General features: G+C 38.2%; 1 protein-coding gene across 4 annotated transcripts; it reads right to left on the bottom strand.

Annotated features, from left to right (window-relative positions):
* Positions 1-397: 397 nt before the first annotated feature.
* Positions 398-12,322, bottom strand: LOC127553764 (zinc finger protein 263-like). 4 transcript variants are annotated; one of them, XR_007951821.1, is made up of 8 exons: positions 12,255-12,322; positions 10,927-11,439; positions 9,511-9,691; positions 9,003-9,079; positions 8,612-8,738; positions 6,990-7,103; positions 5,069-6,518; positions 398-4,974 (listed from the first exon to the last, which is right to left on the bottom strand). XR_007951821.1 is itself a non-coding variant. In XM_051984749.1 (7 exons), exons 2-7 carry the CDS (start codon positions 11,329-11,331, stop codon positions 5,698-5,700), a joined length of 1,725 nt encoding a protein of 574 aa, XP_051840709.1. In that variant the 5' UTR covers positions 11,332-11,439; positions 12,255-12,322; the 3' UTR covers positions 398-5,697. The 4 variants fall into 4 exon arrangements, 3 of the variants coding, with proteins under 3 accessions (XP_051840709.1, XP_051840711.1, XP_051840710.1); XM_051984749.1 differs by having other exon boundaries at positions 398-6,518; XM_051984751.1 differs by having other exon boundaries at positions 398-6,515.
* Positions 12,323-12,945: the final 623 nt, after the last annotated feature.

Below are 12,945 nucleotides of genomic sequence, written 5' to 3'. Positions count from 1 at the left end.
TAGGGAAAGGATATACATGACAGATGGGTTGCAAAATCAGTATGTGAGCAGATAATGATGGGGGTGGTAGATGCTCTGCCATAAAATAATGTACTACATATCTTTAATAGGAATTAGTACTTTTTCTGGGAGTAATGTACAATGGAAAAGGGTAACCCATGGAACAAGTTCTACAACATGATGTCAAAATACTTAGAGGGGAGAGCCTCAAATAGATATCTCTGAAGTTTTGACTCAATAAAAAAGTCACAAATTTAAAAAAAAATTAAATGGAAAACTTCAAATGTGAATGTATTCAACAATCTAATAAAGTGGGGGGGAAAAGATTGAATTAAAAAAAAATCAATTGCTTATAAGCAACATATTTAAAAAACCAAAAATGTCAAAAGAGTTCAAATGAGGGGCTGGATTTTTTTTTATTATGCATCAAGTGACTCCTCCCCCCAAAAAAGCAAGAGTTCCATTTATACTTTATTACAAAGCAAAATAAACATTCAAAAAATAAAAAGGGATAAACAAGGAAATTCATTTCCACTTCAGAAATGTTTTGCATGACTTCATATGTATAATGAACATTCTATTTCTTGCCTTCCCAACATTTTTTCAGTATTTATCATATCCACTGTCTATGTTGAAGGTGCCAGGGGAATACACTTATCTTGAAGGAAATATTTATTATATAAAGCGTGAGGCTTTTGTATAACCTACAAGGTTCTAGCTGTAATACTGGCTACTGTTAAGTTTTTTTTTTTTTTTTCCTTATCTCAATTTTATAAAATAGGCATAAGGGTTGGTAATTATTGAAATATTTCTCTGTAATAATTGATGCTTATGATTTTTGCCTATCCAGTAGCTTTTCCTCTTTCAAACGCCTTAAGAGTCTTCAAAATTACATTAGTTCAAGCTAGACCAATTTTTGTGTATATTTGGTTAGAAGCTCTTCCCATCTTTGTTTTACTTTGCATCACTTTTGTTTCATCATGTTACATATATTAAGTTCTAGTAATTCTGCCATTGGTGAAGAAAATTGTTGTAGAAATATTGATTGATCCTCTCAGATTTCTCTTAAATTATCCACTTTATCATTTCTAACAGCATAAATAGTATTATTCAATCATATTTATATATCATAACTTGTACATCCATTCCCCATTTATTGGTACCACTTCAGATTCCCATTTTTTTGCCATCTCAAAAGAGCTATAAATATTCCTGTACATCCTTAGTTTTGCTCAGAACTAATCCTTCCTTTATCCTTCCCTTCCCTTTTCTCTAATTCCTTTTCTTTCACTCCCCTTTTCCTATTTCCCTATTGAATGAAATTCATTTTTACATCCAACTCTCTGTGTGAATATGTATTCTTTCCTTCTTTGACCAGTTCACATGAGAGGAGGTTTAAGGGAGAACTCTCCTCACTGCTTCTTCCTTGTATAGTGATCGCATATTCTGATTATGTGAATTTTCCTTAATTCTTCTTTTCCTTAACTCCCCCCACTAGAATTTTCCTTTCCCCTTCACTTTCTATTAAGATCAAGACATAATAAAACCACTCCCAAGTCTTGTCTAATTATGACCTTGATGATAGCTTTCTTGCATCATTTCATATTAAAATGTAAACAAATTATCATTGTTTAGTCTTTTATATTTATTCATGGTTTTGTATTTTCATTTAAATGCTATGTTTGAATTTCAAAGTTTCTTCAACAGGAATGCTCATAAGTCCTCTATTTCATTAATGCTTCATTTTTTCAGTTTGCTTGGGTAAGCTATTCTTGGTTGTAAGCCTAGATCTTTTGCCTTCTTAAATATCACATTCCAAGTTCCCTGTTCCTTAATAGTGACGGCTATTAAATCATGTATGATTTTGACTAGATCCTTGAAACTTGGATTCTTTGCTATGGGCATATGGATGCTCTGATGGATCTGATAGTTAAAAACCACTGCATCCATTGTCTCTATTTTGCAAGGTTGTCAACCTGTTTCAAAGGGAATGATAAATTTCACAGTTGGAAGGGATCTTAAACACTATTTATTGCACCTCTCTTTTTTAAAAAATGAAGCCTAGAAAGGTTTCTAGAAAGACAACCTCACAGCTGGTTTGTGTAAAATCCAGGTCTAGAATTGAGAGGTCTTCCACAGCAATGTTTTTAACAGTATATACACTATATTATAGATTTGTGCATACCTACATGAGTGCAGGTGTGTGTAAACAATGAGTTTTGCTGTCATTACTCCAAAAAAGGATTCCCATCAAGCATTGCTCATTCAGTAGATGGGGCTTTGATAAGTCTTTTTCAATTGAATTTCCATTCAGAATTCTTACACACTCTGCCAGATACAGTTCTCAAATTTTCTATTGTAATGAATGGTTTGTATGTAGAAGTACAGAATTAAACATTTGAAGACAACCCACTACAGTAAGCCAGTAACTTACTGTATTTATTTTGTAATAACTGTATTTGCCATTGATAAAAATAACCATTAAAATAATCAAAACCTAAGTGTATTACTACTTCAGTGGGATAATAATTATATTTACTGTTTGCTTTGAAATGCTTCAACATTCTGCAAGATTTTGTTTGTAAGGCAAAATTTGGGAATGTCTCTACAAGTTTTTACCATAGAATAAAAGAAGTTTTTATTATTTATATTTAATATATTTTTTAAATGTTCACAAGTACTGTCCAATAGTTATTTGTAATGGTGATATACTTTTTTTAATCATGAAGAATAAACTGGTAGAAACAACTGCCCAAGAGGACCAGGCATTATATGAAAAGCCAGGAAGAACCCACAGCAGGAAAATGGAGAAAGTTGTTTCTGGTATGTTAAAATCAAACCTTGGAGAGAAAATGCTCCAGCAATCCAGTACCTAAATTGTAAATGCCATGCACTCAACTCAGTTGAAATTACTGAGGAAGGCAGCATTAACTGATGGGCAAAAGAATGCAATATCTATGTTGGGAACAGCTTACCCAGAAGAGAGATAATTAAGTTAGTCAATTGGGCAGCCTTTCTCCCTCAGTTCTGCTACTCACTTACTACATCCTGCAATCTCCATCTTCTCCAACTTTCTGTTTTTTTTTTAACTGACTTTTTTCTCCTCTCACTTCCCAAATTCTATTTCCCAAGGAGTAATCTAGTCTTTTATACAATAGGGATTGTTTCATTTGTGATAATTATATCCTCAGCTCCTAATATTGTCTGATGACAAGAGCTTAATGAATGCTTATAGCGTAATTGATTCAACTACTTGGGATCCTATCCTTTAGCCTAATTACAACCTATTCTCTTATCTGAATCACATTATGTTTAAATGGAATAAACATGTTTTATCATAATTTTCAAGATTCCTGGGGATTCCAATTACTAATAGGCATCACAGAAAAACTCAAAAGTTCAAACTAATAACTTTTGTACCATTGTTTGAATAAAGGAGTCCTCTCTAAGTCAAAAAAGAGGTCAGTCAATTCAGCTTATCAAATTCCTTATCAAAAGGAATTATGTAGAAAAATTGAGGACAAGAAAATGTCAATGAGAAAATCAAAGCTCACAGAAAGATAGGATATAGACTTCCTGGGATGAGGGACTTTTTTTCTTTAAATCTACAACACTTTGTACAGAGTAAACATGAAATGTATCTTGAAAATGAAATCAATGGGAGAAGAAAAAACCATTAAGAACCATTATAAACTAATGGAAGAAAGGGAAAAAAGCAGAAATGAAAGAAATAACAAAAAATTGGCTGATATTGAAATCCAGAGAAGATAAGAAAATTGCAGCACTGAGAATATTGCTGAGCAAAAGGAAGTGAAAGAAATATCTTTGGATAGTCCATCACCAGTGAATTTGCCATTGCTTTCTTCCATTGAAACAGCTATTCTTATTGAATATAAGCTCCTTGAGGAAAAGGATATTTCATTTTAGGTCTTGAAGTCCCTAATACCTACTATAGAACTACATAGATAATAGGCTTTTAACAAATTGCTTGCAGACCAGTTCCTCAGAGTAGCTTCAGAGATCCATTTCTGGGTTAGGGGGAAAAAAAGGGAGGTATTGTACCTCTTCATGGAAACATTGGAACATCCATTCCCAATCCTTCATCACACCATAGAACCTTGTTCCTTACTAAGACATATTCTCTCTCAGGACACTAATTATTGAACTCTCTTCACTCAAAGTCTCCTTTTCACTTTTATGATTTTAGGGAATTTAAATATTTCAAGCTTATGGTCAGAAGTAACCAAATTTTCTTCCTGGAAAATATTTTTAAAACACCAAAATGGCCTATTATTGTAAGACTTATGACATCATCTATCTTATCTCAGTTTCTTCATACTGTTTATTGCTATTAAGACTGAAAAGAAGGAGTCAGATGAAAGATATTTGACTTTATTACATCAAGTTCATAGAAGGTAGTAAAAACATTCCTTTTAATGGCTTTGTGATAAGTCCAGTATGAGATTAAGAGGTCTTGGACTTACACATGGCCTTTCATAATTGTTCTAGCCTCAGTATATACTAGTCACGGACACAGAATAAATCTAATTGCTAGGATTTTTATCAGAACTTTCTAGGTCACTCTAGAAAGATAATACAAAGAGTCATCAGCCCAAAGTAAGGCAAAGAAAGTAGGTCCCAATTGGAGATAATAAGGGGTATTAATGTTAAAATATATAGGTTTATGACTCTTTAAGACATGTCGATCACTCTAATGCATCTTCAGTGGAGGATAGTTTGCTCCACAACTTAATCTGGACAACTTCAGAGAAGTGGAGAAGAACCAGTCTGTGATCTCTACTCCTCGTCTCCCATGACCCTCAATATACCCAAGCTATTCAAATTTTCTTGTCTTGGTGAATTCACACTCATCTTCCTGGACATCTGTCCAGCATCTTACTCAGGAAAAGCCAACTGATTCAGGAACTCTTGAATAGGATAGGACTTTTCTCCTGAATGGCTCTTCATCTACCACTATGTTGAAATAGAAAAAAAAAAAGTCTAAAAATCACTGCAGAAAGTAGGCTGATCCAAATTTCTACATCCTCTACTATTTTCTCTCACTGACCTGAAACTTTCATGACACTGTTTTCCTTTGGTTTCTGGACTATCAAGTTCTCTCCTTTTGAAGCAATTCACCAAATTCCCCCTTCAGTGGTCAATCTTATTATAGGAAATGATGCTGTTGTCAGTCTTGAGTTGTCCATAGTTTTTTTTTTTTTGTTTTTTCCAAACTAAAATTAGAGCCAGTTCCCACCAGGAAAACTTAGCTTTTTCTCCAGAACCTCAACTGGCCTAAATATTCCAGCTGTGTTTCTCTGGAGAAGGAAGACAAAAAATATAAAGTTCTCCTATTTTATCCAATTTGACTAGAGATAATAGGCACAGCAAGGAAGCCAAATCAAAATTTGAATATGCATGCTGAGGAGTGAGGGACAACTCACCATAAAATTCTTCTCTGAAGTCACAGAGTGCACCTGCTGATCTCTCTGTTACCCCCAGATTCTGGAGAAAACGGAGAAATGTTTTTTCATAGCTTGAATTAACTCAGCTTGTCTGGACAAAATTCTCCCTATCTACAAAATAATTCTCTGAATAATTTCTTCAAAGTAGAAGTCTGTCTCTTGACTCAGAGAAGACCAATTCCAAATAAAACCTCTTCTGCTAATCTAGTTGTATCAAAATTGCAAATCATTTCTACCCTGTGTGAGTTCTCTGGTGTTTCATAAGTCGAGAACTTCGAGAAAAACTTTCTCCACATTGAGAACATTTATAGGGCCTCTCTCCAGTGTGGGTCCTCAGATGTCGAATCCAATTGGAACTGTGAGAAAAACTGTCCCCACATTCATGACAGGTATAGGGCTTCTCTCCTGTATGGATTCTTTGGTGTCTAATGAGGTTGGAGCTGTGAGAGAAGTTTTCCCCACACAGAGGACATTTATAAGGTTTTTCTCCTGTATGTATTCTCTGGTGCCTAGTAAGATACATATGCTGCCTGAAGCTTTTCCCACATGTCAAACATTTAAAGAGTTTCTTCTCTCCTCTCTGGGTTCCATGATTTGTGATAACTGTACTGTTATTTACTGTTCCCCCATATTCAGAGAAAGGGTAAAATCTCTCTCTCTGATGGGTTCTCTCATGTATGACAAGATGTGAACTTCTAGAGAAACCTTTTCCACATTCAGAGCATTTACAAGGTCTCTCTCCTATGTGAATTTTCTGGTGCCTAATAAGATTTGAATTGTTAGAAAAATTTTTTTCACACACAGGACATTTATGTAGTTTCTCTCCTGGATGAGATTTCTTTGGTCTTATCAATTCACTGGAACCTAATGCCCAAGCTGTGGATTTTCCCAGTCTCTCCTCTGGAGAAGGAGTATATTGTCCTTCTGATTTTTCCTGCTCAGGTGTCCAGCAAACCTCTATTTCTGAATGGCCTGAGGGCATATCTTGAGGCTGTTTTTCCACAAAATGTTCAGAAGGAGAATTCTCTTCCTTATTTTCTTTCTTCTCTTCTGCTAGGATAAAGGGAAAAATAAACAAACAAGAGTTTCAATCCTGAATCACAGGAGAAAAAAGCCACTGAAAAATATCCATCTGAAATATCCTGATTACTGTATACATCAACTATCAGATGACCAGAAGAGGTTAATACTGTTTCAACTTCCTAAAGAGTTCTCAAGAAAAATTCTAGGAAAGACTCAATAGGAATCATTATATGTAAAAAAACAATTAAATATGGAGAAATTAAGATCCATTTAAGGAGAATGACATTAAGCCAATTAGCACACACTTAATTTTAGACTTGATCTGTGACCTCTGCTTTTCTGTATAATGTAGAATGGATAGAGAGTGGTAAAAGTATATAGAATGATGTTCTGTCAAGGATCTACATTCCTTTTAGTAGCAGCGGAATGACCTTACTATCTAAGTGCCCAAGGAATTACGTTCAAGGAAGCTTTCCCATTTGTGAGCTTTTTATTCCTCACCTATAGAAGAGATTCTGGCGCTCCCTTGCTCCTTGACACACTGAAGATTGGGATCCCATGGCTTTTCTTTTTGTTCTACTAGAGTGGCTGGATCCTGATTGGAAATCTGAGATTCTGTCAAAACAAAATACAAAATCAGTTCTTTCCTCTAATTCCTAAGGATCAGTACAAGGTAGGCAAGCATCTAAGGTACCTCTGAGAAATTTAGTTCATATATACTAGAAATTTACTGGGATTTCCCATTAGGAAATCATTAAAATATATGTAAACGTGTTTGTACTTTATTCTCAAAAAAGGACCACGACATCAGAGAAGTGATGCCATACCATGCAAATGAATTGTATCTGAATGAGGCAATGTCAATAGCCTCACTTTCTCCTCTCTGAAACATCTGAGTCCACTGGCTAAATATTGATCAGGATGACTATAGATGATCCTGGATGCAGTGGGAGACTTTGGTCTTTTAAAGCTAAGATCTTTCCCAGGTCTGAGTTTGACTGAAGTAATGGCCATTCAGTGATTAAGACGAGGTAAAAAAAGAAGTGAGACAAAGAATGGCCTTTTTTATCTAATTAAAGAAAAAAAAAGATCATTGTGGGAGAGGAAGATCCATAGGATTTCTGGCCAAAACAGCACTCCAGTAAGGCAATCAGGACCAAAACAAAGACCAAATGGTCTTGGCCTAGGACCTTTTGTTGGCTGGTCATGGAAAGCTAGTGTGATTTGGGCTTAAGTAATGGTCCCAGAGAAAGAAATCTAGCCCATGAACCCCAAGATACAGAAAACTAGTGTAAACTAAATGCCAAAGCACAAAGAATGACAATAAAAGCATATGGGGAAGACATTTAAAAAAAAAAAAAAGTAGTTGAGGAAAAAAAAAGGAAATTTTGCTCTGCTGTGACATTTAGTTGACAGTTGCTAACAGTGTGATGGCCAGTATCTTTAAGAGCTAGATTAAAATATAAAATAATCTTGATAGGAATGTTTAAGTTAAAAGCAGAAAAAAGATGCAAAGGAGATATTACAGAGAGAAAAACTCACTACACAAAACATGAGAAGATTGCTTTGCTCTCCCCTCCCCAATTATCTAGGGCTCACATCAGACAAGATAAAAAAGAATTGTCAGAGGAATACTGTTTAAAAACAACATGAACTTAGCTACCAGGATATAAAAATTGAATTACAACATGCAGAAATGGAGAATGTGCTAATTAATATAATTATTACATTATTATTTTCTAAGGTCACACTGATAGCAAGTAGAAAAGCCAATATTCTAATCCAAGTCCTAATATTAAGATCAGTTCTCTTTCTACTGCATTAGACTATAGAGCTGCCACACAACAGCCAAAATTACAAGAGCCCATTTGGTCTTATAATTCCTTTGGTCCTGATATAGCCTACTCTAGGACTACTTATATGGTTCAATGCTCCAAATCTTAGGTAATAGAACTTGTAGCATTGAGGTCCCAAGCCAAAATGGGTCTACATTAGATTGGTTCCTCCCTCTATCTGATTCCTCCTGTACTACATGGAACTTATATAAGTAGCTTGGCTATCCAAGGGACAGGTACTATTGCGAGACATCCATTGATTTTTATTACTGGATAAGAAGTTCTTACCTAATGTAACCACATGCTCATAATTCTCCTGCATGGCTTCTCTGGAAAGAGCCTTCTTACTAAGTTCCTGATGCCCCCATTCCTCCTGAGAGAGATATACTGCCACATCCTCAAAAGTCACAGGCAACTGAAACAGTACAAAGACTCCTTTTTAACACCTACTACTCTAAGAACATGACTATTAAAATGTAAAAGAAAAACTACAAACATTGAGGGCAGGATTCATACATGAATACATATATGATTGTTATATAGAGGCAACAAATGAAACAGAGAGATGATACCCTTATACAGATTTTCTGCACATGACTTGATATGGAGGTTCTGAAATGATAACATTCAGGCAATAGAAATGAGAGTACAGGAAGAATAATGGGAACCACCATATCACCTGGGACCCTGTTGTCTCTTTGTCTTTGGTGCCTTTTGCCTTTGAAGTAAGTATAGAAACCCAGGGAGTAGATGATGCTGAAGGAGACAAATCAAAAGAATAAGAATAACATTCTTGTTCCTATTTTGATGCTATGTTATTCACCACAAAGGGCTGATTTCTCCCATACTGCTCAGTTCCTGCTGAGCTGATATTCTAGAAAAAAAGAAAAACAAAGGTATATACATGGTAAATTGGTTCTAAATAGTGGTACTGGTTCCAAATTGTGTTCTATTTCCTACTTGGGATTATATTGAATATAGGAATTTGATTTTTTTTTTGCAGCCTATTTCCCCACCACCATTATCACTACCCCTCCTTCCCCCCCTCCCACATACTCCAAATCAAAGAAAGACACTATCAATGTATATCCCATTCTTAGGAGGAACCATAAACCCTTTGTGGTTATTTTTTCTAACATCCCTCCCCTCAAGGGGCTTCTCTCCCCAGATGAATCTCTGCTCCTCACCCCTCTCCTGTAGAGACTGGGGCCCCCCATTAGGGCTAGGGCCCAGCAGCTCCTGTAGTCCAAGGCAAGGGCTCTGTTCAATATCTGATGGCTCCAGCTTGAAGTTTGGTGGTTCCTGTGCTGCTCTCAGTGGTGAGGTCTCTTTCAAAGGTACTGCTTGTCCCTGCCCATGGATTGTAACCTGGAAACCAGCCCATACCATTCATCACTATAACAGGGCCCAATGGCAAGTGGTATCACTATTGGATTCTGAAGAAGAATCCTTAATAGTAAACTTCAAAGCATACCTCATGAAAAGAAAAAAAGATAATTTGAAGGTTTTTGATTCATAAGTATATTGGAAAACCACATACTGAAAGAAATGATGGGACTGAAATAGACCTGCCTCTGTTCAAAAAGGTGTTGTCACGTTTATCTACTCTGTTGCCATTCAAACCTTACACAACCTCATTGGCTACTCCTTTGAGCATGGCAGCATCTTCGATAAGTCAATTTGTGTGGCTTGAAAGCTAGTGTGCTTGAAGTGCCAAATTTGCTTTCCAAGTTAACAGACCAACTGGGAATGAATATTACAAAAGAGAAAAGGCCAGGACATTGATGCTTGGCATAATGGAAAGAGCAATTATCATAAGGCAAAAAGAATTATGTTGAATTATAGCTCTGTTACTTACTAGTTGCGTAATCACAGTCAAGTAAGAATCAGTCTGAACTTCAGAAACTCAGTTGGAAAACTGGACTATTTATGAGGACCCTAGTACTGCTGAAAAGGAGGTACTTTAAACCTTTCTAATCTTGCACAGAGATTTGCTGCCCCAAACTACAAACTTCATCTAGCCTGAGTCCCAGGAGTCCCTCCTGTTCCTGAGGAGGTGAAGCTTCAAAGCTCACAGCTGAAGTCATCATTCAGCCCAGGATCTAGTCTCAGTCCAAGAGGAGGCCCTATTCAAGTTTCCTGGAGTTCTTTTCAGATATGCTCCTGAACAGGTAAGAAAAGCCAACTTTTTCCCAGGAAACCCTATACAATGTAAATATCACAAATATCAATTCTTCTGCTTTTCTAGGTCTTTCTACTGAAAGCCACCAGGGCCAATGTGCCAAATACTAACTGCAATTAATAAAAACATCACAATTACATAATACTTTAAAGGCTTATTACTCAACAACCCTCAAAGTATATAGTAAAAGTATTTCCCCACTCTGTATCCCCCATCTACTTTACAAATGAAGCTTAAAGTTCAGAGATGTTCAACAACTTGCCTATGGTCACACAGCTAATGAGTGCCAAAGCTGGGAACTCACTTTAGGTTTCCTGACTTTCAAGTTCAATGTTTATTTCACTGTACTTCCTGGGGAAAATTAAACTGCCTTATGGTCCAATCTCTTATACCCATCAAATGTCATATAAGGCTTTCTCACCTGCTGCCTGCATCTCTCATGTTCTTTCTGCAATTCCTCCACAAGAGTCACCGCCTCTTCCCCACTCTCTGGATGTTGCTCCCGTACCCTAGTTTGGATGTCTCCAGGGAGGATGGTCAAAAACTGCTCCAATACCAGCAACTCTAAGATCTGCTCCTTGGAGTGTATCTCGGGCCTCAGCCAGCGATGGCAAAGCTCCTGGAGTTGGATGAAAGCCTGTCGAGGTCCAGCTGCTTGTTGGTAGCAGAAATGCCTGAAGCACTGGTGGCAGAATTCAGGGCTTGTCCTATGATCTGCTATGGAGATTTCCTGCTCCGAAGAACCGTCTTCCTCCAGCTTGACTATCAGGAGCCCCTCCAACTCCTGAGGAGCAGAAATTGGGCAGCCCGCGGCTGAAGTCATCATTCAACGTAGAGTCTAGCCTCAGCCCTTACTCAAAACTTTCTGCCTGTTCTCTTCAGATCAGTTTCTGGACAGGAATGTTCAAGAAAAGTTTTGCTTCTCTCCAGGAATCTTAAAGGAAAGTGAAAACTGTAAGAAATTGGACACAAGTTCTTCCCTTTCCTCCTGTCCCAGCTTCATTCTCCAAGTCCCAAATCACAGCTAGGGTTGGACACACTGGCAGCCCAGGCCCCTTAATAATCTGCCCTTCTTTCCTGTACAAAGGAAAAAATATCAGTCTTCAACTCAAGTGCCCTGGGTTCGAGGTCAGGACTTACTCTACCATCAGCTCTCCTAAACCACCACTTGAAAAATAGTTTATTAAAAAAAAAAAAAAAAAAAAAAAAAAGGATCAAGCCTCCAGTTTGATGCCTCTGGGCTGGGGCCAAGTAGAGACAAAAAGCTCTTTATGGTTGAAGTTTCAATGGACAGTTATTGTTATTAATGAGTGTCCTTACAGGCTCTTCCTCTCCCAGCACACAAGAGAGTTCTCTTTAGGATGCAGGGTACAGGAGATAGAGTGGGGGAGCCCAGCAAAGGGCAGCTCCGGGGGGGAGAGAGGGTCCTCTTCATCAAGGATGCCCTTCCCTCTTCTCTCCCCCATTCCCAACAGTGATGCCCTTCCCGGCTCCCTCCACCAATCAGTGTTGGTTTCCCCTGCCTCCTCCTTGCCCCAGCCAGTGATGACTTCCCAGCTCTCACCCATCAGTGGTAGCCTCCACAGTCTGCCCCCCAACGTGGTGGTCTTCCTCACCCCAGCTTCCCATTTCCCCACAATGCCCCTGAGGAGGAGTCCGGGCTGCCCTTTACCGTTATCCGCCTCTATACCGCCCGGACCACTGTCTAGAGAAGGAAAATAGAACTATGCCCAGTCCCAAGGGACTCACCCACTAGGGCCCGGTCCGGGAACCCAGTCAGTTCTTTGGATTCACATTCGGCTCCCTGCCCGGAAATCTAGTCAAGATACTCGGAAACGCCTCAAATTCGAACAGCGCATGTTCGGGATGAACTTCTAGAACTCCATTTCCCGAAGGTGCCAGCGGCGAACATGTTACCTCCCCTTAAGTTACGCATCTCATTGGCAGCTTCAGTGACCAATGGGAAAGATGAATTTTGCTCGCGGAGCATATGTGGGCGGGAGGGATTCACGTAGGACCAATCAAAGGCGATGGGGAGGGATGCATCTCGGGGACAAGCACCACAAAGGCTGTAGTATAGGATTCCTGTGGCAAATGGGATTGGGGAAAGAAAGGCAAATGATAAGGGGTAGTGTAAGCACCTGGGACAGGGAACTCTGAGGCGTAGTCTAGTGACTGGAAACTAGAGAAACCGGGAGCTGAAGATAAAGGGGCGCACGTGGAATTTGTGTTGTCCCATCAGCCAAAACATTTGCCTTTTCCTCTAGTGCCTGAAGGATAGGGTGATTAACGTCTTTCCCGGGGACTTTTCATAGCCACCACATAGGGTACTTGTAGTTTAAAACAAATGATCAAAAAATGCGGTTATTGTAGGCCTAGATGCCGCTGGGGCTGTGGCTGCATAAGCCTTCTTTCATATTGATGTTGTCATTTCCCTTTG

This window comes from Antechinus flavipes, chromosome 3, assembly GCF_016432865.1.
Source record: "Antechinus flavipes isolate AdamAnt ecotype Samford, QLD, Australia chromosome 3, AdamAnt_v2, whole genome shotgun sequence".
NCBI lineage: Eukaryota > Metazoa > Chordata > Mammalia > Dasyuromorphia > Dasyuridae > Antechinus > Antechinus flavipes.
The sequence above is the reverse complement of the archived record's forward strand: the minus strand, read 5'-3'. Positions and strand labels throughout refer to the sequence as shown.